Raw genomic sequence first — 25404 nt, 5'->3', positions numbered from 1 at the left:
GGGCCACAACCTTACTTCATCCAAAAGTCTACCTGCCACAGGACAAAGAAAACTCCATTTGCTTAGCCAGGGCTGTTTCAGAAGACAAAGGGCAGCAAATTTTTGCTGCCCATTGATCTGACAACTGAGGAAAACTGAAACACGTTAGTGACCTTTTCGATCTAAATGTTATTTCTTGTAGTTTTGCTTAATTGCTTTGACATCGATGAGTTTTAATTTTCTATTTGGTTTAATTTTCTGCCCTGAAGGGAACTGTAGATGTGGTAGAAGTTGCAACATCCATCAACTTGAGCCCTCTAATTAAAGGTGTGGAACAACACCTGCAGTCCTGGGTTCAGACAAGGGATATCTGGCTCTGAATCCCTGGGAAAAAGCCCGACCTGCAACCAAGTGTTTCAATCATGGGTGTGTTTCCCTGCTCTTAAGAGATTTTAGCCGACTATACTCTTTTCCGCGATACTCCTTTCCATTCCTCAATCAAATATCAATGCATACATCAAACAAATATGCTCTTCTACAGTTTCTACTGAAAGCCAGTGTGGTGCAGTGGTTAGTGTCAGACTAGGACCCGGGAGACCCGGGTTCAAATCCCCCACTCTGCCATAAAGCACACTGAATGTAATGTTGGGCTCAGTTACTGCCTCTCAGCCTAACTTACCTTACAGGGCTATTGTAGGCGTAAAATGAAGAGGGGGAGAATTGTTTACACCATCCTAATCTCGTTGGAAGAAATGTACGGTAATAATAATTGTGATGATAATAATATTCACAAGAAACATTTATCATTTTTTCTTGATTTGGTTTATATACTTTAATTTCCTTGCCCCACACACTGTAGCTGGAGGAATTTCTGCCCCTATCAGAATGCAGATGAACCCACTTACTTTTAATAAGAGGTGATACTTCAAAACTCTTTGCATTGGCACCACCAACAAGTCTTGCAGTTTAAACTTCCCATCCTGAACTTTCAGTGTACATTCCTGAAAGAGGGGGGAGAAAAGTGAGAATGCTTTAAAAAAGAAAGAAAGAAAATCTTTGTTTTCAAAAGACTGTATCACTTCAGGCTACTGTTAAGAAATTATCTAGTTTCAATTGCTCTGACTGTGGAAATCCAATTTGCATCTAAAAAACAGTGCCTAGACTATCAGGGATCAAAGCCGAGTTCTTCTTTCATTGATGGCCATTAACATGGAAGGCTTCAGAAGAAGAATAGGGCTGTCAATGGTGACTAGCCATGATGGCTATGCTGTACTTCTACTTTCTGAGGCCCAGTATACCTGAAGGAGCATCTCCACCCCCATCATTCTGCCAGGACACTGAGGTCCAGCTGCGAGGGCCTCCTGGCAGTTCCCTCACTGTGAGAAGTGAAGCTACAGGGAACCAGGCAGAGGGCCTTCTCGGTAGTGCTGCCTGCCCTGTGGAACCCCCTCCCATCAGATGTCAAGGAAATAAACAACTATCTGACTTTTAGAAGACATTTGAAGGCAGCCCTGTTTAGGGAAGTTTTGGATGTTTGATGGTTTATGCTTTATTATTATTATTAATAATAATATTCTGTTGGGAGCCACCCAGTGTCGCTGGGGAAACCCAGCCACATGGGCGGGCTATAAATATAAATATAACAACAAAACAACAACAACAACAACAACAACAACAACAACAACAACAACGCATCTGAATACCAGTTGATGGAAACCACAAAGTCTTGTGTTTGGGTCCTCCTTCAGGTTTCACATTATGGGCATCTGGTTGGTCACTGTGAGAACTGGACTAGTTGGGCCCTCTTTGGCCTGACTCTTTTCTTACGCTTTTTCTAGCTTTCTACTTGGAGAGATCTCCAGCAACTGGTATTCAGAAGCACATTGTCTCCAAAAAATGGAGGGAGAGCACAGCTGTTGTGGTTAGTGAGCCAATGACGACAATGAATTCATCTAATCCCCTTTCAAAGCCATCCAGGTTGGCCACCCACTTGCTGACCTCTCCCTGCACCCACCAAAAATGCTCAGCACAGTCACCTCGATTTTCTGCTGAACATCTTCCCGGTTGGCCATGAGGTGATTCAACGTGGTCTGTGCATATTCCATGTGGCTGCAGTACTCGCCGTATATCAAGAGCCTACAAGGAAGAAAAAGGGGAAAGGATTAACACATTTGACAACTGCTTTGACTCTCTGCTTGGCCCACTTTGGCATGGCCCACAAGTTAACGTTGGTGATGTGACGATCCCACTCCTGACACAAGTTTTAATATATTTTTACCTCTCCCTTCTCTCCAAAAGAGTCCCGTGCAGAGTACATACAATCCATGCGCTGGATTTTGGGGTGCATTCTAGGTTTTAAGATTCAGGCTGGGATTGCTCTAGCTCCAGCATCCACCTAATACAGTGGTCCCCAAACTTTGTGGAACCAAGTGGTTCCATAAACTGATCACCAGTGCCCACTAGCCTGGCACCTTCATTACACTCTTTTAGGCACTAGGCAAAAACTTTCCTCTTCAACCAGGCCTTTGGCTGGTTAACATCTTATACCCCTTTTAAATGGGCTCATAGGGCGGGGCCGGGAGAGCAGGGATTGTGGCTTTTTTGGTTTGTTTTTATTATGCATTTTGTGTTTTTATATTGTATTTTTATGCTGTGAACCTGAGATCTACAGATGAAGGGACGTATACAAATTTAATAATCAATAATAAAAATAATATCCTATCCTATAAAAAGCAATATTCAGAATAGTGGGCTGAAAAAAGGAAGGTTCTCCACCCTTGTGTGACCTAAAACTATTCAAAGGAGAAACCAGAAATATTAGCCAAAGCTTTGTATAAAACTGTTCCAGAATCTGGATTGTATAAAGGGTGGAACATCACACACACACACACACACACACACACACACACACACACACACACTTGGGTGGACCTTTACATAATATATTGCACTCTTCTTGCATCACCTTCTTCTTGTTCCAGCCAATTTGGCCACATGCTTTTATGTTGAAGCAGTTTTCCTTGGGCGGCTAGTTGAGGAAGATAATTGGAGCCTTTGCAATCTTTGTGCTGCCAAGCTTGACATGAATGCATTTTGGGGACGGAACTCCGAAGGAAGGCCAGGATTTCAGTGTCAAATGATTCGGACAGGGACAGCTGGCATCAGAGATCCACCGAAGTCCCTCCGAGAAGTTTCCAGCAGTCTTGCTGAAAACCTTCTTCGCTTCTCTAGAAATTCCTCCACAGCCAGAGCCTCTGGATTCCCACCAGGACACAAGTCCCAGCTCTTGAGATCTTTCACCAGATGTGGAACAGATTATGCATGGGGTCAAGAGAATCACCCATAGCACAGTTCGGGTGCCCCAGTGGGGTGTGTGCAGAATACGCCTGGTCTCATCCAAAGTTGTCCCCCCCCTTTTTTTGTTCCTGAAGGGGGTCGGATTATTAGCTGTGAGTAGAGGACCCTCGTGGATCCCTTCCAACTCTACAATTCTGTGACTGGGACTCCCACATCCTGCTTCCTTTGTGGTGGCATAAGACCTGGGTTGAAATACAGCGATCTGCCATCATTATGCCCCATGCGACTAATCATCTGGGGCTCTGAGAACACCTGAAGGAGGTTCCCTCAAATCCTTGCCATGTTCTCTCTCTCCCTCCACCAATTGCTAGTTTCCTTTCCTCCTTTTTCTTTTACCTTTCCTTGAATTCTAGAAACACTTTGGCCAAGCTGCTCCCTCCAGACATCATGGAAACATCGATGGCTCTCAGGAAATTAAAGTGGACTTTGATGAGGTCCTGGAAAAGAAAGAAAGGAAAGGGGAAGAGACATAGTACCCAAAGGTTATTCCCCCATTAAAACAGTGGTGGAGCTTCATGCTCCATCACCGGGGGGGGGGGCGAAGAGCAGGTGGGGGTTGGGCTGGCATGTTTCCCAGGGTGTGGTGCGCCACCCGCAGGGGTGTGGCACGCATTCTGGGGGTGTGGTACACCACCTGCAGAGGCGTGGTGCCCAGCGCGGGCAGGGGACAGCCACAATGGCACCCCACCGGGATCATGCTGCCGGGGGTGATGTGCTCCCCCCCCACTCCTCTTCCTCCGCCAGTGCCCACTTATGCAAAAGAGGATACAATATACTTATTATTTAGAAGCAAAAAAGCTCCACTCAGGCCACCATAATTAACCACTCAGGAACTCTTAAAAGGGAGTCCTTGTGTGTAAAGTGAATTATAAACTGCAGCAGGGTCAGACTTGAAGCCCAGGTTCCTTAAATCAAGGAACTAAATCTGCAGCTTGTATGAAGGATGGGAGAAGAGATTTAAAGGTCTGGATCTTAGACAACATTACCTCCAAGTTAATAAATATTGCTTCCATTTCTTGTAGAGTCAAAACCAGCCTCAATGGATTCATGTAGTTCTGCAAAAGCGAATCAGAAAAAGGTGGGAAGCATAGGCCACAACACCCAAATTCTACAGCAGGGGTGAGGGAGTCTAACATGGTCCTCTAAGCCTATCTGGCACGTGAAATTCCCAACAGGCCATGCTGCTCCGTCTCCCAAATTCGTGCTGCTCATCAGTCCTGCTCTGCAGTTTCCTCAGGTGATTTTGCCTGGCTGGAATGTGCCCTTGAATTGTGATCATGTCTCTTGCTTACCTGAATGGAGTGTGTGTGTGTGTGTGTGTGTGTGTGTGTGTGTGTGTGTGTGTGTATCTTTAGAAACCTAGGACTTGGAATATAGCTTACTGTACAAGGGTGAGAGCCATATCGTTTATTCTGCCACTTTTGTCTCTGGCCCCACCCGCCACTGTTGCATGGCCCTCAGAACACTGCCCACAAGGGAGTAAGAACTTAAGAGCCCTGCTGGATCAGGTCAAAGACCACCCAGTCTGGCATCTTGCTCTCACAGTAGCCAGCCAGATGCCCCAATGGGAAACCCGAAAGCAGGACCTGAGCACAACAGCAACACTCTCCTCACTTGAGATTCCCAGAAATTCAGAGGCAATGCTGCCTCCAAGAGTAGAGGCACAGCCACAAAAGAGCATGACTGCTAGATCACATCAAAGGCCCATCTAGTCCAGCACCCTGGTCTCACACTGGCTAACCAGAAGCCACAAACAGGACCAAAGTTGCAATAGCAACTCTCCCCTCCTGTGTTTTCCAGCAACTGGTATTCAGAGGTACCCTAAGCAAGGCTCTGTTGGATCAGGCCTGTGGCCCATCCAATAAAAAGCAACCTGCTCCCACAGTGGCCGACCAGATCATGTTATGGGAAGCTCACATGCAGGACCTGAGCACAAGAGCAACTCTTGCCCTAACTAAATATTCAGTGTACGAAACCTCTCTTTGTCCGTCCATTTGATATACTGTATATTCCTGTGTACAAGACTACTTTTTAACCCAGGAAAATCTTCTCAAAAGTCGGGGGTCGTCTTATATGCCAGGTCATATTTCTTTTACGGTGAGTATATCCCAAATTCGGTATTTTTTTCTTTAGCCAAGAAATAAAAAAGAAAATTTTAAGTAGAGCTAATTTCGTGTTTTAAATAACATTAATGTGTTTACACTGTTGCTTAATCACCAAAGGGGAATGCATTATGCTCCTGGAGTCATCATCTTTACATACGTGTGTGTGTGTGTGTGTGTGTGTGTGTGTGTGTGTGTGTGTGTGGTTTCAAACAATTCTGAAATGCAAAACCAAACCATAATTCATCAAAATGAATTAAAAGGCAGGGCTGGCAAGACGCGCCCTCCCCCAAGATAAATGGCCCTGCTCCCTTATCATTTGAAGGCCATCAAACGGAGGTAAGGGAAAGGGTCCTTATCAGAACGGTTGAGGAGCTCCTGCCCATCAGGAAGAGTAATGAGTCTGTTAAAAGCTGTCACTGGACTGGGCACGAGAGGGGGCTGGGACAAAGAAGAGCCTTTGCAGGAGGGGGGGGGACTTTTTGGCAGCAAGGACAGAAACACAAAACTCTCCCCCTCCTTTCACGATGCCTTCAGCTCCAGGGGGGGTTTTCCCATGGAAGGAGGGTGGTCTGGCTGTTTTAAAATCTCCCTCCCTCCCTTCCTTTCCATGTTTGTTTGTTTGCAGCATTTATCTCCCACCTTTTTCCTCCAATGAGCTTAAGGTGGTGCATAGGTGGGTTAGGCCGGAAGAAGGAGAGGGGGAGATGGGGGGGGGAGAAAAAGAGACTGGCCCACAAGGTCATACCTATTCCCTATTGTCAAAATTTTGATTGTAAGATCCCCATCGTAGAGCCCAAGCGTCAAATATACTGACATATGTAATGTAGCAATTTGCACATGACATTCACCTTTTCTATGTCTTCGAGAGTCTTGTAGTATTTGGCCTCAGTTTCCTGGATTTCTAGCAAACAGCAATTCCTTTTGTCATCTTCTGTCATGCCCATTTTCTAGAGGGGGAAATATAAACACCGGCATGTTGGCATGTCTAAGCTGCTCGTTTTGATCTGAACTCAACAGAATGGAACTTAGGGATACCTTCAGGTGGGCAAGGGAAGCTGTTTCATGCAGAGCCAGACCACTGGACTGTCTATGCTATCAGGCAGCAGCAATCCAGGGTTTCAGGCCGGGGGTGGGGGGGCGCAATTCCAGCCCTGCCTGGAGATGCCATTGGGGATTGCACTGGGGCCACCTGCATGCAAAGCAGATGCTCTACCACTGAGCTATGGCCCTTTCACTGAAAAGTAAGATTAAAATAGGAATGAAGGAATCTGCCTTATCAGACCACAGTATAATGCAATCATCAGTAGCTTTGACTAGCTAGACACACATGGGGCAGGACATTCCCAGAAGCAGCTCCTGGATTAGGACTTGCCAGCCTTCATAGGCCCATGGGAAGATTTGGATTTTGGAGAGACTGCTCTGGGCACTATTTCCTTTGGTCACTTCTACCCCACCCCAGCACCCCCAAACCAGTCCTTCTCTTGCATGCATAGGTGCCAAGTTCTGGATTGAAAAATCAGGGATCAGCAGCGCCGCGGCACCGGATGTCGCTTCTACGCACTTCCGGACATGCGTAGAAGCGACTTCTGATGCCGCTGTGCCCATTTCCAAAATGTCCGCAGCACCAGAAGTCGCTTCTACGCACTTCTGGACATTTTGTCCGGAAGTGCGTAGAAGTGACTTCCGGTGCTGGCGTGGCACCAGAAGAACACGGCCGCCGGCAGGAGCTCTGTAATCCGGGGGAATACAGGGTATTTTGCCATTTGGGACACCTGCGGGAAACGGTAAGAAAATACAGGGGTTTCCCAGGGAAAACGGGGTACTTGCCAGCTATGCAGCTGAACGCACTCCACTTTCCCAAGGGATCTGGGTAAAAGTTGGACCCAGTAGAATTAATCTCAGCCGTGAAAATATAGGGTTACATGAGGAAATGGGAAAGAGAGTCACTCTGCCAACTTCCTCCTTCAACTTTATGTGCTCTTTAAGGGAGAAAATGATAGCTACCCTCACCACTTCATGGCTAAGAGGGCAGTTGCAGGATGTGCTGCAGCTTTTACTGCAGCCCCTTATTGTCCTATCACATTCTAAGTGTATGAATGTATGCTTGTTTTGTTTTAATACTGTCTTATGCTAACCAATGAATTGTTTTACTTATTGAGGTGTAAACTGCTTTGTAACCTATTGGGTGGGAAAAATAAAATAAAATAAATCAGTTCATAAATAAATAGCCAGATCTATGCATGTTCCAAATGAGGCACAAAAGGCACCTGAGATGTCCATTTCCAAGCATGCAAACCTGGGCTTGGGACCATAGCACATGCAATGGATAAAAACTCTTTTCACTTATAGCCGGGAACACTTACCTGCATATATCTGATCTGAAGCATGGAAGGGATACACAGGAAAAATCAAGAAGGGTTTCATGAATGAAATCACCTGTTTCGTTTGGAATTCTAAAAATGCTTTTGCTGCACATTGTGGGGATAAGTTACAAAGGCTTGCAAAGCCTATGTCTTAGGTATACTCATGCCATAGGGGTTGCATCTAGCCCAGCTTCCTGTCCTCACAGTGGCTAACCAGATGCCCCTTAAGGGAAGCCCACAAGCAGGACCTGAGCACAAAAGCACTCTTCCACTCATGCAGTTTCTAGCAACTGGTATTCAGAAATTACTACGTCCAACTGGAGGCAGAGCAGAGCCATCATGGCTAGTAGCCATACGAAAGCCCTCTCCTCCTCCATGAATTTGTCTGATCCATGGTTTAACTATGCTCTGTGTGAATAAGGACTTTATCTGTCCTAAATCTTCCAACATGCAGCTTCATTGGAAGTTGTCCACCTGTTCTAGTGTTATGAGAGGAGAGGAAAACTTTTCTCTGTCTACTCTCCATCCACAATCTATAAACTGAAAAGTCCCAAACTCCTCACTTTTGAAAGCAGCAGACTATGCATGACTTTTAACACACAGCTCAAAAAAAAGGGGAAAGGTGCCCCCTGGGAGCAGAAAATCAGGGCCTCGATTGCAAATGTCTGTAAACACTTGCCAGAATCTAAAAATACTCTCAGGAGAAGACGTGCAGCTGACTAATTGAGCCACCCACCCATCCCAACTTTCTCAGCCTCAAGAGAGAAGATGTGACAGCCAGCCAGGGCAGATTGTCATCTGCTTGCTATTTTTATGCCTCCCTCACACATTTATCTCTCTCTCCCCCTTGCAGAAGGCACTCCCCATACTCCAGATGACCTCCCAAAATGTTTTGTTTCCCCATTTAAAAAGTGGCAGAAGTGAAGGTTTAGTGTGCAGGATGACCCCAAAGAGAGGGAGGAAGAAGCTGCATTTCAAACAATAACAAAAATAACTTTTGGGTGTGGGTATGTCATTGGTCATGGGAATAAGAGACACACACCCCATTACAAGTGGCACATAAGAATAATTCTGCATTGGTAAGAAAACAGTATTTTAGTGTGGAAGCACCCACACTATCACTGATCTATTATCCATCACTGATCCACACTATCACTATCACTGACCTACGGCCCTTCCCCCAAATCATTCAAGTGACTATCCACCACCACCACAATTCTATTCAGATTGCCACCCTCCTGATATTCAGTTCTAAAAACAGTAGCTAAGGGGACCACCCCAAAAAGTTATGAGGCTGAGGCCTTTCCTTCCATTGTCATTTGAGCATGCTCAGGCCTTCAATGATGCCCTCACCATGGGCTGCTGGACTTCCACTTTGATAATATCTTCGTAGATGTCATCCCCTTCATCTTCACATGGGACGCAGTCATAGATGTCTTCCCCCAGATCGTGCTCGCTGGAACAAAACAAACAAGGGTCGTTTAGTGCATCAAAAGAAACAGAGGAGGCCACGCTCATGGTTAAGTGTAAAAAGTCGCACAGAAAATGTTAAATAAATAAAAGGTGGTTACGTGAACTGCAGCATGACGACAGCCATACATTTTTATGTATATGGGGGGAAACCAAATGGTTAAACATATACAGTATTTGCCTGAATATAAGCTGCACCCAAATATATGCCACACATTTGAAATTTGGGGGGGGGCAATACCTGAATATAAGCCACTCCCTTAAAATTCCGCAGGCACTCATACCCATTCCGTTTTACCATATGTCTGTTTCAGCAGCGATATTGTAGAATATGAGAGATTTTACTTTCTTGGGTTCTATGATCACTGCAGATGGTGACAGCAGTCACGAAATTAAAAGACGCCTGCTTCTTGGGAGAAAAGCAATGACAAACCTAGACAGCATCTTAAAAAGCAGAGACATCACATTGCCGACAAAGGTCCATATAGTTAAAGCTATGGTTTTCCCAGTAATGATGTATGGAAGTGAGAGCTGGACCATAAAGTAGGCTGATCGCCAAATAATTTATGCTTTTGAATTATGGTGCTGGAGGAGACTCTTGAGAGTCCAATGAACTGCAAAAAGATCAAACCTATCCATTCTTATGGAAATCAGCCCTGAGTGCTCCCTGGAAGGACAGATCCTGAAGCTGAGGCTCCAATACTTTGGCCACCTCATGAGAAGAGAAGACTCCCTGGAAAAGACCCTGGTGTTGGGAAAGATTGAGGGCACAAGGAGAAGGGGATGACAGAAGACGAGATGGTTGGACAATGTTCTCGAAGCTACGAACATGAGTCTGACCAAACTGCGGGAGGCAGTGGAAGACAGGAGTGCCTGGCGTGCTATGGTCAATGGGGTCACGAAGAGTCAGACACGACCAAACGACTAAACAACATTGTAAAAAAAGCCCATTTTTGTAAGGTCACGTATTTAAGCCGAACTTTAACTTTTCACGGTTGGAATTGGGGGGGGGGGGAGTGTGGCTTATATTCAGGCCAATACGGTAAATAAATCTTGTAGATGGGCAACCTTCTGCATGCAGCATGCCAAGGGTGGGCAGAGCCATAGGCAAACATGGACAGAGCAACAAATGTGCCTCTTGGCTTTGTACGGTAGGCTACATTCTACTACATTCTAGCTGTGTATAAGCCAGAGCTTTCTACACATGCACACACAACACAGCAACATCTCTCAGATGTTGAAATGGGCACAAGGGGCCCTCTTCATAGGTCCTCCACCCTCAGAGGCTGGGGGCAGGGTGGCCCAGGGGGAGAGGGCCTTGTCTGTGGTGGCCCCTAAGTTGTAGACCTCCCTTCTCACAGAGGTATCAGTGTATGGCCAATGCATGCCTTGGTCTTTGGCACCTGAGGTATATGTGTTTTAGGATGCACCTTATTTTGTTATTTTAATCAGTTTTAAGGTGTTTTTAATCTTGAGTTTCAATTTTTAACCAGCGCTGGGATCTTAGGGTGAAGGGCAAATAATAAATTGTAACAACAACAACTCTCCATACAGACAAGCAAGAGGCATCATCATAGTTCAAGGCTGAACATCTGCACATGTATTTGTCCTGGAAGACAAATTTTATGCTTGGTAATTATTATTATTTTTAAATCAATAAAGCTTGTAATCCATCATTCATTCAATAAAGGTTCAAGATTTGCCTGGCAGAAGTCATTGAGGAGAGCACAGAGTAGGACTCATGGGGAGGGGGGGTGGATTGGGAAGGGGAATAGCCTAGGAACACTCCCAAGGGCCAAATAGAGAAGTCTAGAGAGCTGCATTCATTCTCTTGGCTTATGTTTCTCCCAACTCTGCTATATATCCAGAATTCATAGAAGGGGGCTTTTGAAGAGCATTTTTAGGGAAATCAAATTTGCTTAGTCTCCAGATTCTGTCTCCTAGCCATCATTCCTGCACTGCAGGGAGTTGAAGTAGGGTCCCTTTGGGTCCCTTCCAACTCTGCACTTCTATGATTCTGTCCAGCAGTTGCCAAAACCCAATGTGGGGACCCACACCTTCCGGCAACTTCCGCAGCAGGCGCTCAGCGACTTCTGATAGCAAAGGTTGGCTTTGAAAGCAAAGGTTGGCTTTGAACTCGGGATGTGAGCTTTGGCCTCCTGCTGAGTTTAAAGAGGGCACTGGCAGAAATTGCCTTTCTCTCCCTCCTCCTCCATTGCCACCAGCTCTCTTTGCAGTGAAAAATGGCACTTTGCCTTGCAAGCTGAGGCTCTGTGAGAGCTCTTTAAAAACAAAAACAGCTAGAAAGCGTTGGCTGGAAAAAAGACTCTCTGTCACACCCATTCCCTAGCTGTTTGTTAGGGGAATGATGGTCTCTAATTGTCCAAATTATTTAGGGAGTATGAGGGTCATATCTGCCCAGCCATGATGAAGCTGATATTTACTCCTACTCCTTTTCCTAGCCCCACCTGGAGATGCCATTTGGGGATTGAACTTGGGACCTTCTGCATGCAAAGCAGGTGCATTACCACTGAGCTATGACCCTTCCCCATTCACGGAAGACACAAGTGGGGAGGGGTAGAGATAGAGATCACCCGGGCAGTCATTCTCCATGACTGTCCAGGACAGAGGACATGGCTTTTCCCAAATCATGAGGGCCAGACAGAGAGGTCTGGAGGGCTACCCTTGCAGCAAACCAGGGGTAGGGACTCTTCTGCACTCCTGATCTTGTGCAACTACAACTCCCATCAGCCTCAGCAAGCATGGCCAGGGATGATGGTAGGAGTTGTGGTTCAGCAACATTTGGAGGGATGCAGGTTCTCCACACCTGCAGCAAACCAATCCACTCCAGTGAGATCAACGAGTCTGCTGTGAAATAATTTCAGTTGCTGGTTTGGTAGTGGTAGATCTGAGCAGCATGTAAAGCCAGCCTTTGCTAATAGCTTAAGAACCTCCTGTGTGTATGTGTTTATGGACTTCCTGGATGCTGCTGCCTCTGTTTGGTCACTTGCAGCATCCCCCTTTCTGTGCATCGCAACCCGCTCTTTTTGCAAAGGACAGCAACCGGGATGGGCTGTCAACTCTGGTTACATAGCAACCCAGCAATGATCGTTTTAGCATTTTGCCGCACCACACAGCACAGCCGTGGGTGAAGCAGCGCATCTCAGCTTGTCACTTGGGTTATTGTAGGGGACACAGCATTGGCAGGGGTGGGGTGGGGGTATATCACACACACACACACACACACACACACACACACACAACCTAACCTAACACAATTTGGCTTTATGCTTGGAATGCTGGGAACTTTATATAAGTTACGGCGGTCAGCCCTTGAAAACTACTTCATACGCTCAGCTCCGGAACTGATCTACAGGAGAGCAAGCCAGCTAGCACTGCTGACAACCATCTTCATCAGGCTCCTCCCTCAACCATCATCCACAGCAGCTGTTCCATCAGGCTGCATGACAGGGAGAAAGAGGGGACCAGGGTGGGTGGGGAGGGGGCTTCTTTCTTGCCAAAACACCAGTAACATTCGGCTCCTCTCCTTGAAATCTGCAATTCCAGCTATCTATTACAAGAACTTGGGAATGAAGGAAGAATCAGAGCAGCGGCATACCCAGGATCAAAATTGGGGGGGGCAAGGGGCGGGGCAAGGGGCGGGAGGGGAGGGGCCACAGTGGGAATGTGGGTGGGGCTACATTGCCTGCGCCGCCCAGCTCTTCCGAGGAGGCGGCCCCAGGCTCCCGCTCCCGGTGCGAAGCTCCAGAGGCGCGCGGGGAACGTGAGCCTGTGGCTGCCTCCTCCGCTTATGCTCCCCGCTCCTGCTTAGCGCTCCTCCGGGAGCGGGAGCCTGGGGCTGCCACGCCTGCGCTCCTCAGCTTTTGCTTCTAGGGGGGCAATTGCCCCCTCCTGCCCCCCTGCCTACACCCATGCATTTCATTGTGATCTGGGGTCCTGAAGGAGAGGCCGGGTTAGAGACCTGCTACTATTTTTGCAACTGGGGCCCTGTCTCCAGCACCTTACAGCTGCCCAAGCAGAGTGAAAGGAGCTGAATCAGCCACTGAGAATCAGGTCCTTGGGTCACTCTGGAGAAGGTGCATGGGAAGAAGACAAATGCTCATGAGGGTGTGAAGCAGGGCTAGGAAGAGATGTGGCATGGGGATAAGAGTGTGTGGCTTGGGAGAATCCAAGGAAAAGGGAAGGAGGAGTGGAGGGCCATGGGCCTGAGGTTCCCCACTCCTATGCCCAAATAAAAAAATCAGGAACAAATAAAATCCCATGGCAGAATCCATTATTTGGTAGATACTTACTCAGCCAGCTCTTCCAGGCTCCTATAGACATCATCATCATTTTCTCCTCTGGTCTCCTCTGAAGGGAATGGCCTGGAAAGTAAAGGATGGGAGGGTGGGGAGATACAGAGAAAGTGTTAAGTCTACTAAGAATAAGAGTTGGGAAGACCTGGAAATATGAGAACATCTGCTTTATGTTCTTTTCAAAAACAGGATAAGGCAAGCAAGGAATGCAAATGTGATCAATGCTGCTTCTGTGATATGCAGGTTAGAGTGGTCTGGAGAATGAACTTTTGGTTCCTATTCAGAGCCTCTGTATTCATGGAGACTAAAACCATCAATGGTAAGGGGCCTTATGGAGACCCAGTGTGGTGTGGTAGTTAAGAGTGCTAGATTAGGACATGGGAAATCAGGGTTCAAATCCCTACTTAACCATGAAGCTCACTGGGTGACCTTGGGGCTAGTCGCTGCCTCTCAGCCTAACCTAGCTCACAGGGTTGTTATGGGGATTACAGGAAGATGGGGAGAGCCATGTGACCACCTTGAGATAATTGGAGAATAAGGTGAGATAGCAATGCAATTAATAATAAAACAAGTAATAAATAACAATAATACCAGCTGCTGGGAATCATAAATGAGGAGAGCTGCTGTTGCACTTAGGTCCTCATTGTGGGCTTCTCAGTGGAGCATCTGGCTGGCCTCTGTGAGGTACAGGATACTAAACTAGATGGGCCTTTTGGCACATCTTATGTTCTGAATGACACCAAATTCATGTCATTACATGGAAGAAGAAAATGTCAACTGTGCTAGATATACAGGAAGAGATCAGAATTTTAAGATCCCCCATGACTCACTTTCCTGAACAAATAATGCAGTTTTTCATTGCCTAACATTTCTGATGAATGCTGAACCACTTTCAAGGATTCTCGGGGTTAATAGTGTAAGAGGAGACCTGCCGGATCAGGGCAATGGTTCATACAGACCAGCATCTTGTTCTTACAGTGGCCAACCAGATGCCTATAACCAGTGAAGAACTCAGACTGCCCCTCGTAGGTGAAGCCCAGGACCCAACAGTTTGTGAAATCACCTCCCCCATCAAAAGAAATTACGCAGGCAGTTGCAAACTGCTTTGGCATCATCACCATTCTTTTCTTCTTATTTTTTAAAAGCACTTTGTTATCAGGGGGTAGCACTCTCTCTCTCTCTCTCTCTCTCTCTCTCTCTCTCTCTCTCTCTCGTCCAATGTGTTTAGCTTCAGAGGAGTACATGTCCACCACCATGGAGAGGTGATGCCCCACACAAGGGGAGTTCAATTGTTCTTGGTTCCCAAGGCAAGGCAAGAGTCGGCACTGTACCTGATTCGTTCCGGGGTGCGGTACATAACCCAAAAAGAATGCAACCCGAACAACCGCGAAAGCGCAAACTGCACAACATGCTCAAACTGCACAAAATGCTTCTGCTCATGCGTGTGTGGCGAACCCAGAAATAGACGCTTCCGGGTTTGCAGAATTCGTAACCCGAAAAGTATGCAACCCGAAGCATACGTAACTCAAGGTACGACTGTACCAAGGTGTGAGTTCAGGACCATGGATAATGCTCCTGCAGAGGAGGCCAAACATCAATGTTGTTTTAGCAAAGCCCTGCAGCAACTGACTAGTTCTCAAAGCAGGGGTAAACAGTCATTGACTGAAGGATCTATCCACCAAAGTTCCTCTTCCTCCTCAGTTAAAGGATTGGTGCTGCCTTCTTCATCCATTGGCTCATCTGAAATAATGGGATTTCCAGTAGTGGGACCTCCGCTCCAGGCTCTGATTATCCTGAGGCAGGCATCCCCAAACTTCGACCCTCCAGATGTTTTGGACTACAATTCCCATCTTCCCCAACCACTGGTCCTGTTAGCTAGGGATCATGGGAATTGTAGGCCAAAACATCTGGAGGGCCGCAGTTTGGGGGTGCCTGTCCTGAGGAGTCTGTGGACCAACCATCAGAGATGGGTGGTAGAGCTGTCTCCTCAGGGCGCAGGGAATAGCATCAAGCTCTAGTGCCTTCTGGGCATGGATCCATCTGTTCCTCAGAGCTGTAGGTGCTGGATGACTCTTACTGCTGAGGATTAATTTTTCAGGGGCCATGACAGATGTAAACGAATGCTTCTGGGGAAAACAGGGGGCCAACCCTTAAGTCAACTTGATTTCCTAAGCTTGCCTGTTCAGTTGGCTACCCAAGCGGAGCAGAGGGTTAATCAGCTTCATTTCCTAGAACACCAAAGGGCACTCCTTCAAAGGCAGAGCCAGGCTGGAGTTAGAGAGGCAATGAGGAGGAATTACTTACTGCAAGATGGAACAGAAATCTCAGGGCCCGTCAGTCACCCTCTCGGCCTGAAGAACTTGACAACTTCCTTTTAATTATTGAAGAGCTGGTTCTTGATGCCATGTCCCAGTTGGTCAAGTCGGTGCACATCTGCATGGCAGAGCTGTACACTAAATCCCGCCTCATGCATAAATATTCGGTTGTCAAAGCAACCATGTGGCAGCTGGCCTCAAAGGCGCTACAGGTCTTTAAGACTCCCCAGCAAACCATTCCAGAGTTTTTCTTCAGTTGATGTGCCCCAGAGATACGTCTGCCATCCATGTAGGACAGGCATCCCCAAACTGCGGCCCTCCAGATGTTTTGGCCTACAACTCCCATGATCCCTACTTAACAGGACCAGTGGTCAGGGATGATGGGAACTGTAGTTCAAAACATCTGGAGGGCCGAAGTTTGGGGATGCCTGATGTAGGATATCCTTCTTGGAGAAGGGGAATGCCACTACTCAGTCATTATTGTTACTATTATTACACAAAAGTTGTATACTGCTTGATTCTCTGCCTAAAATATTGATTTCTTACAAATGCAGAATGAGCGTTATGTGGCACTTGTAAGAGGCCAGTTACGTTTATCAAAGTGGTTGAGTGGGGCATATGGGGTAAGACTACCTTATCTATCTGTGTCTCTTATTTCCAAAATGTCTTCCTTCGTGGAATCTGTTTTATTAGGATGTCTGCAACATTGTACTATACCTTCCGTTTATTTTATCCCAATGGCAATAACATGCCCCACACAACCGTCATTCTTTGTTTCTTCATGGTTTGTAAGTTGTTGTTTTTGAAAACTCAATAAACACGTCTTTTTTTAAGAGATGAAAAGGCCTGGAGGCTTTGCAGGTAGCCAAAGGAGCCCATCTAGCCCAACATCTTACTCTCACCATGGACAAGCAGATGCCTCCAGGGAAGTTCCAGCAGCAGGACATGAGCGCAACACCATATGCAGAAACAGAAAGACTCTCCTCACTTGTGATTTCCAACAACTGGCATTCACAGTGGAGGTAGACCCTGCCTACCGAATCAGGCCCTCTGTTCTCACAATGGCCAACCAGGTGCCTCAATGGCAAGCCTGCAAGCAGAATGTGATAGCAACAGCGGTCTCCTCACTTGTGACTCCCAACAAGTGGTTTTTCAGAAGCCTTATTGCCTTCAACTCTGGAGTTAGCATATAGAACCTAAGAAGAACCTATCTGGATCAGGCTAGAGGCCAATCTAATCCAGCATCCTGTTCTCATGATGACTAGGAGTATGCTCATTAAGGGAACCCCAAAAGAAGGAACTGAACACAATAGCACTCTCCCCTCCTGTTCTTTCTGATGACAAGTACCCAGAAGCACCCTGCCTCCATTGTTGCTAATTAAAGGGTCAAACGACCTAGGGATGGCCTTCCACATACTCTGCAAATGGGAACTACAGTAAATTCCAGCTCCCACAAATGGTGTGATGTGCCCTGAATCTACTGTGTATCCATTTCACTGTGGAGTGGAACAGACAATCTATATATAAAAAAATGTAAACTGGCCATGTCCGTTAGTATCCACGTTTGACCAAAACCGCTTGACCGATTGCGTTCAAATTTTGACACAATGCTGCATGTGAATATGAGACCAACCCCGTACCATTTTCAAAGACAGATATCACACCTGTGCCAGATAAAAAACCCAAAACCCTGTGTTTCAAAACACACCACTCAGACGAAAATGCATTCTGGGAAAAGAACCAGGTTGCAAACCAGCACCCTCTAGCAGCGGCTACACTGGTACTGCACCTATAAAACCTTCCCTCTCAACAGCAGCTCGGCTCCCATTTACATACTAGGCCAAAGACTTTACAGACTAGGCCAAATGGAGGTACTGACTCACCTGGGTGGGGGTTGGGAGGGACGGGATAAGTCAGGACATGGTGGGACCAATCACAGGGATGAGCCGGGGGTGGGGGGAAGAGGGGACATGATATGTCATGGGTCGGGACAGGGTGGGGGGAATCACAGGGATAAGCCAGGGGGTGGGGGGAGGAGGGGCAGGATACATCATGGATTGGCACAGGGTGGGGGGGACTCACAGGGATGCACCTGCGTAAACAGAACACGCGTAAAACAGGGGGACTCTGAAGGTGAGGGGAGTCTGAAGGGGAACTCTGAGTCTCCATTTAACAGACTGAGCCATAGCAACGCGTGGCAGGGCCAGCTAGTATTTCATAGAACTGTGTTGACACTCTGGAGATGACTAATCCCGCCATGGTGCAAGTAATGGAGTCCCCATACCATTTATTTCTTCTTCCTCCTCCTCCTCCTCCCTGGACCTTGCTTACACTGCAGGGATTTTTTGTTAATTAGAGAATGCGAGAAGAGAGATTGGCGGCTCAAAAGGTATTACACACCAGTACTTGTTCCCAATTAGCTGAGCAAGGACCTCCAAGTAATTACAAGTGCTGGGTCATCATCCATAATTTTTCTGTCCCCTTTTCTTTGCCTGCAATGAGCTTTAATCATGCCACATAAAAAGCTGGCTGACTTATACTGTAAGTGGTATTCTGACCCCACTTCACCCAGGTGATCTCCAGTTCAAAATTCTCCCTTTCCTGCTACACAACTTTCATCATACATGATTAAAAATCCCCAAGAGGTGCTATTCTGGATTCAGAAGCATGAACTTTAAACCCATGCTCCCCACCTCCATCCCCAAGTAGGAACATAGGAAGCTGCCTCATCCTGAGCTAGACCATTGGTCTATCTAGCCCAGCATTGTCTACACAGACTGGCAGCAGCTCTCCAGGCAGGTGTCTTTTCCCAAACCTGCCAGAAGATGCTGGGGAATTGAACCTGGGAGGGTTTTGCTGATTATTGTGATTACCAGCACAATAAAATTCAAAACAGTGACAATTAATTGCACTTTTATTCTAAATCCCATTTAGTTTAACTAACTCAACAAAATGAATGAACTTGATTCAGTGATACCACCTTTTCAAAGTCTGATAGCCATTATCTCTAGCATCTCCTTGCTGCCTCCTTGCCTCTTAGTGCTCCCTTCAAGTAATCCCACCACCCTCCAGTGGATGGTATCACCCACTTCGGGAAACACTGCTCTAACCACTACATCGCACTGCCCCAGCTATGTTGACATTTTAGAGCACGTATTTCCCTGACACACTTTACTGAAAGGCTACTAAATATTCCAAGCTGAATTTTGCAGAGCTGGAGAGGAAGACACGTGTGACATTGTGTGTGACTACAGCTGCAGCGTATTAAGTCTAATCATAGCAGCACAAGAACAGTGGTTCATTAGAAACGGGTTTTTGTCGCATTGTGTTGCTCACAGCTTGAGCTCTTGAGAATTTAAAAAAACCCTTCCCCACAGAGATATATAGGCAGCCGCTACCTGCACAACGGATTCAAACTACAAGAAAGAAAATTCCACCTAAACATTAGGAAGAACTTCCTGACAGTAAGAGCTGTTCAGCAGTGGAATTTGCTGCCAAGGAGTGTGGTGGAGTCTCCTTCTTTGGAGGTCTTTAAGCAGAGGCTTGACAGCCATCTGTCAGGAATGCTTTGATGGTGTTTCCTGCTTGGCAGGGGGTTGGACTGGATGGCCCTTGTGGTCTCTTCCAACTCTATGATTCTATGATTCTATGATTCTAACTCTGAACAGCAATTCTATCTTCTGAGGCTTAAGTAATTGCATTTACAAAAATTTAAATTTTAAAACAGAGCAATATTGACAATCGAGGATGTTGTGCATCCTAGCCCAAATCTCACCTTCTGGTTTTGTGAAAGTGTTCTTCCACTGAGAAAGAAGCTTCCAGATTTTTCCCTACCTTGTTCTCAGGGGCACATGAGGAGTTTTTAAGAATATAAGAAAAGCCCTGTTGGACCAGGCCTATGGCCCATCTATTCCAGCATCCTGTGCTGACAGGATGCCCGTGGGATCTAGCTGCTTTTAAAAGAGGATTAGACAAATTCATGAAGGGCAAGGCAGAAATGCTTATGAATACCAGTTGCTGGAAACCACAGGAGGGGAGAGGACTCTTGTGCTGAAATCCTGCTTGCAGGTTTCCTAAAGGCATCGGGTTGGTGCACAACGAACTTGAGCTCTTAATGCAGGATGGCAAATATGATCTAGTAGGCATTACTGAGACCTGGTGGGATGAGACACATGACTAGAATGCAGAAATGGAGGGGTTTAACCTGTTCAAAAGGAATAGCCCAGACAGGAAGCGGGGAAGAGGAGCATTATATGTGAATGATGTGTACACTTGTAAAGAGATCCATGACCTAGACCTGAGAGTATTTGGGTAAAAATTGTAGGAGAGGGGGAGAAAACCCCCCAATGATCTTACTGAGGGTGTCTGCTATATATATCTAAGCCAGTCTGAGGACTTGAGTAATGTCACCCTACATCAGATTCCCAAACATTCAAGAAGGAGACTTCAACTACCCCAATATCTGTTGGAACTCGAAACCAATTCCTCCATAGCCTTGCTGACAATTTCATTTCCCAGAAGGTGAAAGGTGCAACAATGCCATAATCTATATTGGACCTGGTCCTCAATAACAGGGAGGAACTGATTGATGAAGTGGAAGTATTGAGAACCTTGGGAGGAAGTGATCAGTTCCTCCTGGGTTTCATGGTACAGAGGCAAGCTAAGTGTAGTCAAACAAGCACACTGGACTTTAAGAAGGCTGGTTTCTAAAAGTCGAATGAACTATTGGGTGAGATCCCATGGTCAGAAATACTGAGAGAGAAGGGAGTCCAAAATGGATGGGGGTTTCTGAAAGGTGGCTTGTGCCCTGTGCCACTTCCTTGAGCTGACTCCAAGCATTGCTTATTTATTTCAGCAATGACAGTAAGCCTTTGAAGATCCATGTTAAGAAAGAATAGAGGTCACACTTGGGTTTGTGCAGGGCAGGCAGGCAATTGGGGGGGGGGTGAAGAGAGGAGGAGGGGGGTGGGTTTTCGTCCAACCCTTCTGGCAGCTGATCCAACAAGGCAGCGGGAGTGTTTGTTCCTGGGATGAAAGGCAATGTTTGCAAAGCCCGGATCTTTGTTGCATGGGATTGCAAAAGAAACTTTCCACTTCCAAAAATTGGCTGTCCAGGGATCAAGTGTGAAAAGAGTTTTAAAATGTCTGGAAGTTGCATTTGTTGGCCAAGGAAAGAGGAACTGGGTTTACTTATCCATGAGAATGGTGTGAGGGGGGGTGCAAAAATCTGGGGGTTTCAGTACCTGCTGGAGGAAGAATATAATATAAGCCCTACTGGATCAGGCCCATCTGGTCCAGCATCCTGTTCTCACAGTGGCCAAGCAGATGCCCCAATGTGAAAAAGCCCAGAGGCAGGACTTGAGTGTAATAGCAACTCTCCTCACCAACTGGTATTCTGAGAGCATGGGAAATTCTGGGACTTTGGGGGGAGGGATTATATTACTTTGACACACACACACACACACACACACACACACACAGGTAAAAGGTAAAGAACCCCTGAATGGTTAAGTCCAGTCAAAGGCGACTATGGGATTGCGGTGCTCATCTCACTTTCAGGCCGAGGGAGCTGGCGTTTGTGTACGGACAGCTTTCCGGGTTATGTGGCTAGCATGACTAAACCGCTTCTGGTGCAATGGAACACCATGACGGAAACCAGAGTGCATGGAAATGCTGTTTACCTTTCCACCTTTATCTACTTGCACTGGTGTGTTTTTGAACTGCTAGGTTGGCAGGAGCTGGGACAGAGCAACGGGAGCTCACTTCATTGTGGGGATTTGAACCGCCAACCTTCTGATCGGCAAGCCCAAGAGGCTCAGTGGTTTAGACAACAGCGCCACCTGCGTCCCACCTAAACCAAAATCACCAATCTGCTTCACAACACGAAAGCAACCCCTCCCTCATCTTCACAGAGCAGTCAGCAATTAAATTTAAGAAAACCTGTTCTGCAGATTTAAGAAAACAATTTTGAAAGTGCTGCAACTTCAAGCAAAATGGAACCCCTTACCTAATTCCTTTGTTTTGAGCGATGCTGTGATGAGATAGTCTGGAGACTGCCGATATCACCTAATGAAAGAGAGACAAGGATGGGTGTTAGAGACGGATGCAGTTCTAGAGTCAGGTAACAAGGCTGTTATCGTCATCCAGGAAAGTCTCAGGTGAGAGTCGCTTTTAAGGATCTGTTTCCCCACCTGTTAGAAAAGAATGTATTTAATTTTGGTATAATTGCAAAGCCGTTGCTCACCTACAAAAACAATAATTACGTCAAGGAACTACATCTAAGCATAGCTGTCAAGTTTTCCCTTTTCTCGTGAGGAAGCCTATTCAGCATAAGGGAATTTCTCTTTAAAAAGGGGATAACTTGACAGCTATGCAGCTACGTTTTACTCAGAATAGAGCCATTGAACTTAATGAAGCTAAGTTCATTAACTTAGGAGGGGAGGGCAGTAGCTCAGTGGTAGAGCTTTGCAGACAGAATGTCCCAGGTTCATTTCCCAATGACATCTCCCTGCCTGAAACCCTGCAGAGCTGCTGCCAGCCAGTGTCAGCAAAACTAAGCTAAGTGGACCTAGGGGCAATTCAAACTGTATTTCTGATCATCCCTTTCAAAGCAGCCAATGTGAAGCATCAATTAAATAACTTTTCTTTTTGCCTTATGAGAAAGACCACACATTTTTTTAAAAAAGAAATAATCAGTACGTATAGCGGTAATAGTGTTCTACAAACTCACAATCAATCAATAAACATAGCTGCATTGCCCTTTTTGTTAGTAAATCATACATAGTATGCAATTGCATAACCGCCCCCCCCCCAAACCGCTTGAAGTCCACAGTGATTATTCACAAGTAGATCACTTATTTTCCTCTGCCCTCCTGCTTCTTCCTTTTCCTTTTGTGTCTTGTTAAGGCTGCAAGCCTGAGGGCAAAAACAGCCCTGTTGCTGTTTTTATTGATTCACAAGGCACTCTGGGAGCTTTTTCCTGCAAAAGAGCAGGGCGTTTTTAAAATAGGCTTTGAATGAATAAATAAATAAATAAGTCCCAAAGCAAAACTAAAAATCTGAATGTAGCAAAAGGAGCTACTTTGCTAGGCAAGGATGGCATGATTCTTACACATGCTGAGAGGAGCTGTGGACAGGGATGGAGTCTTCCACAACTAAGCCTTATGAGGAATACAGGTAGTTGAAAGAATTGGGTATATTTAGCATTGAGAGGAATGCAAAGAAATAGAGGATAACAACAGAATGGGAAAAACCAGAGATCTGTTCACGAAAACTGGATATATGAAAGGAACATTTTGTAAAAAGATTACCATAATAAAGGACAAAAATGGAAAGGACCTAACAGAAGCAGAAGATATCAAGAAGAGGTGGGAAGAATACACAGAGGAATTATACCAGAAAGATATGGAGGTCTCGTACACCCCAGGTAGTGTGGTTGCTGACCTTGAGCCAGACATCCTGGAGAGTGAAGTCAAATGGGCCTTAGAAAGCACTGCTAATAACAAGGCCAGTGGAAGTGATGATATTCCAGCTTAACTATTTAAAATTTTAAAAGATGATGCTGTTAAGGTGCTACACTCAATATGCCAGCAAGTTTGGAGAACTCAGCAGTGGCCACAGGATTGGAGAAGATCAGTCTACATCCCAATCCCAAAGAAGGGCAGTGCCAAAGAATGCTCCAACTACTGCACAATTGCACTCATTTCACACGCTAGCAAGGTTATGCTTAAAATTCTACAAGGCAGGCTTAAGCAGTATGTGGACCGAGAACTCCCAGAAATGCAAGCTGGATTTCGAAGGGGCAGAGGAACCAGAGACCAAATTGCAAACATGTGCTGGATTATGGAGAAAGCTAGAGAGTTCCAGAAAAGTACGTATCTACTTCTGCTTCATTGACTACGCAAAAACATTTGACATGGCAGGTTCTTAAAGAAATGGGAGTGGCTGATCACCTCATCTGTCTCCTGAGAAATCTCTATGTGGGACAAGAAGCTACAACCATAAAGAAGGCTGGTCGCCAAAGAATTGATGCTTTTGAATTATGGTGCTGGAGGAGACTCTTGAGAGTCCCATGGACTACAAGAAGATCAAACCTATCCATTCTGAAGGAAATCAGCCCTGAGTGCTCACTGGAAGGACAGTGTTCTCAAAGCTATGAACATGAGTTTGACCAAACTGCGGGAGGTAGTGGAAGACAAGAATGCCTGGCGTGCTCTGGTCCATGGAGTCACGAAGATTCAGACATGACTAAACGACTAAACAACAACAACATGGAATAACTGCTTGGTTCAAAATTGGGAAAGGAGTATGACAAAGCTGTATATTGTCTCCCTGCTTATTTAACTTATATGCAGAATTCATCATGTGAAAGGCTCGACTGGATGAATCCCAAACCGGAATTAAGATTGCTGGAAGAAATATCAACAACCTCAGATATGCTGATGACACAACCTTGATAGCAGAAAGTGAGGAGGAATTAAAGAACCTTTTAATGAGGGTGAAAGAGGAGAGCTCAAACCCTTAGTAAATTAAAGACTTCCCCTGCATATGAAGACAGGCTCCAGCGGATGAAGCAGACCAGACCAATAGTGGGTCCAATGGTCAAGAAGGCAGCTTCTGCTTGTCCTGTAGAGGGAAATGGGGGGGGGCTCATCAGCCTGCAAAGGGAGCCCATCTCAGAGAAAGAAAATTCTAATCCTAAACCTCTGCTGCCTTGTGGAATATTATCAGGAAAAGGCTAAGGAGTAAACCTATACAAATCTGGAGTAGAATCCCTAAAACGGTTGGATGGTGCCTTGTATACCTGCACCCAAGCTGGTGCCAAACGCATTGCTCTGCTTTCCTTTGGACTACATCAGTGTGGCTCGGGGGGGGGGGTCTTGTCTGGGCAGCCCAGGACCTCCACACACACTGCCCCCAGGCTTGTGCCCCCACCCCGTGAAATCACTTCAGTGCTGCTAATGCAGCAGTTTGACTTCACCCCTGGAGGCACACTCCATTGTCCCTCGAGACAGACAGATGCTAACAACAATTACTCTGAATAGAGCTAATACTGGATGTTTTATTTACTTTTATTTCATAAAACTTATACAATGTATGATGGTTTTTAACAAAACTTCAAAGCAGTTTACAAAGAGATTAAAACAAAAATTATCAGCAAAAGCAGTAAAAACTCTTCAAAATGTTTTTAAAAAGTAAAATCTGCAACAACAACAAACAACTATTAAAAAAACATGCATCAGCATTCTACATATCTAGGTAGTCTTGCCTAAACCAAAATGCTTTTAGCAGATGCTGAAAAGAGTACAGTAAAGAAGCCTGCCCTCTAGGCAGGGAGTTCCCATGTGTACGTAGATACTGCCACACTAAATCACAGAACTGTAGAGTTGGAAGTGACTGAGTTATGGGTGTAGGAATGGGTATTATGTGGCACCGGTATAAGTGCCAGTTCAGTTGAAAGTGATTAAAAAGAGCTGCATAGGCCTGTCCATTCAGATAG

General features: G+C 46.0%; 1 protein-coding gene across 3 annotated transcripts in view; it reads right to left on the bottom strand.

Annotated features, from left to right (window-relative positions):
* Positions 1-25404, bottom strand: part of VAV2 (vav guanine nucleotide exchange factor 2) — a 158372-nt gene that overhangs the window by 25696 nt on the left and 107272 nt on the right. For all 3 annotated transcript variants that reach the window (XM_035113127.3, XM_088664740.1, XM_060270532.2), the window contains exons 3-10: positions 21913-21971; positions 13588-13659; positions 9158-9260; positions 6290-6388; positions 4323-4391; positions 3673-3773; positions 2016-2115; positions 885-980 (exon numbers count right to left, since the gene is read on the bottom strand). In XM_035113127.3, the coding sequence (XP_034969018.1) occupies positions 885-980; positions 2016-2115; positions 3673-3773; positions 4323-4391; positions 6290-6388; positions 9158-9260; positions 13588-13659; positions 21913-21971 (699 nt within the window). The remainder of the gene's footprint in view (positions 1-884; positions 981-2015; positions 2116-3672; positions 3774-4322; positions 4392-6289; positions 6389-9157; positions 9261-13587; positions 13660-21912; positions 21972-25404) is intronic.

Source organism: Zootoca vivipara, chromosome Z2 (genome assembly GCF_965207765.1).
Source record: "Zootoca vivipara chromosome Z2, rZooViv2.hap1.1, whole genome shotgun sequence".
NCBI lineage: Eukaryota > Metazoa > Chordata > Lepidosauria > Squamata > Lacertidae > Zootoca > Zootoca vivipara.
This window is presented reverse-complemented; position numbering and strand designations above follow the sequence as displayed.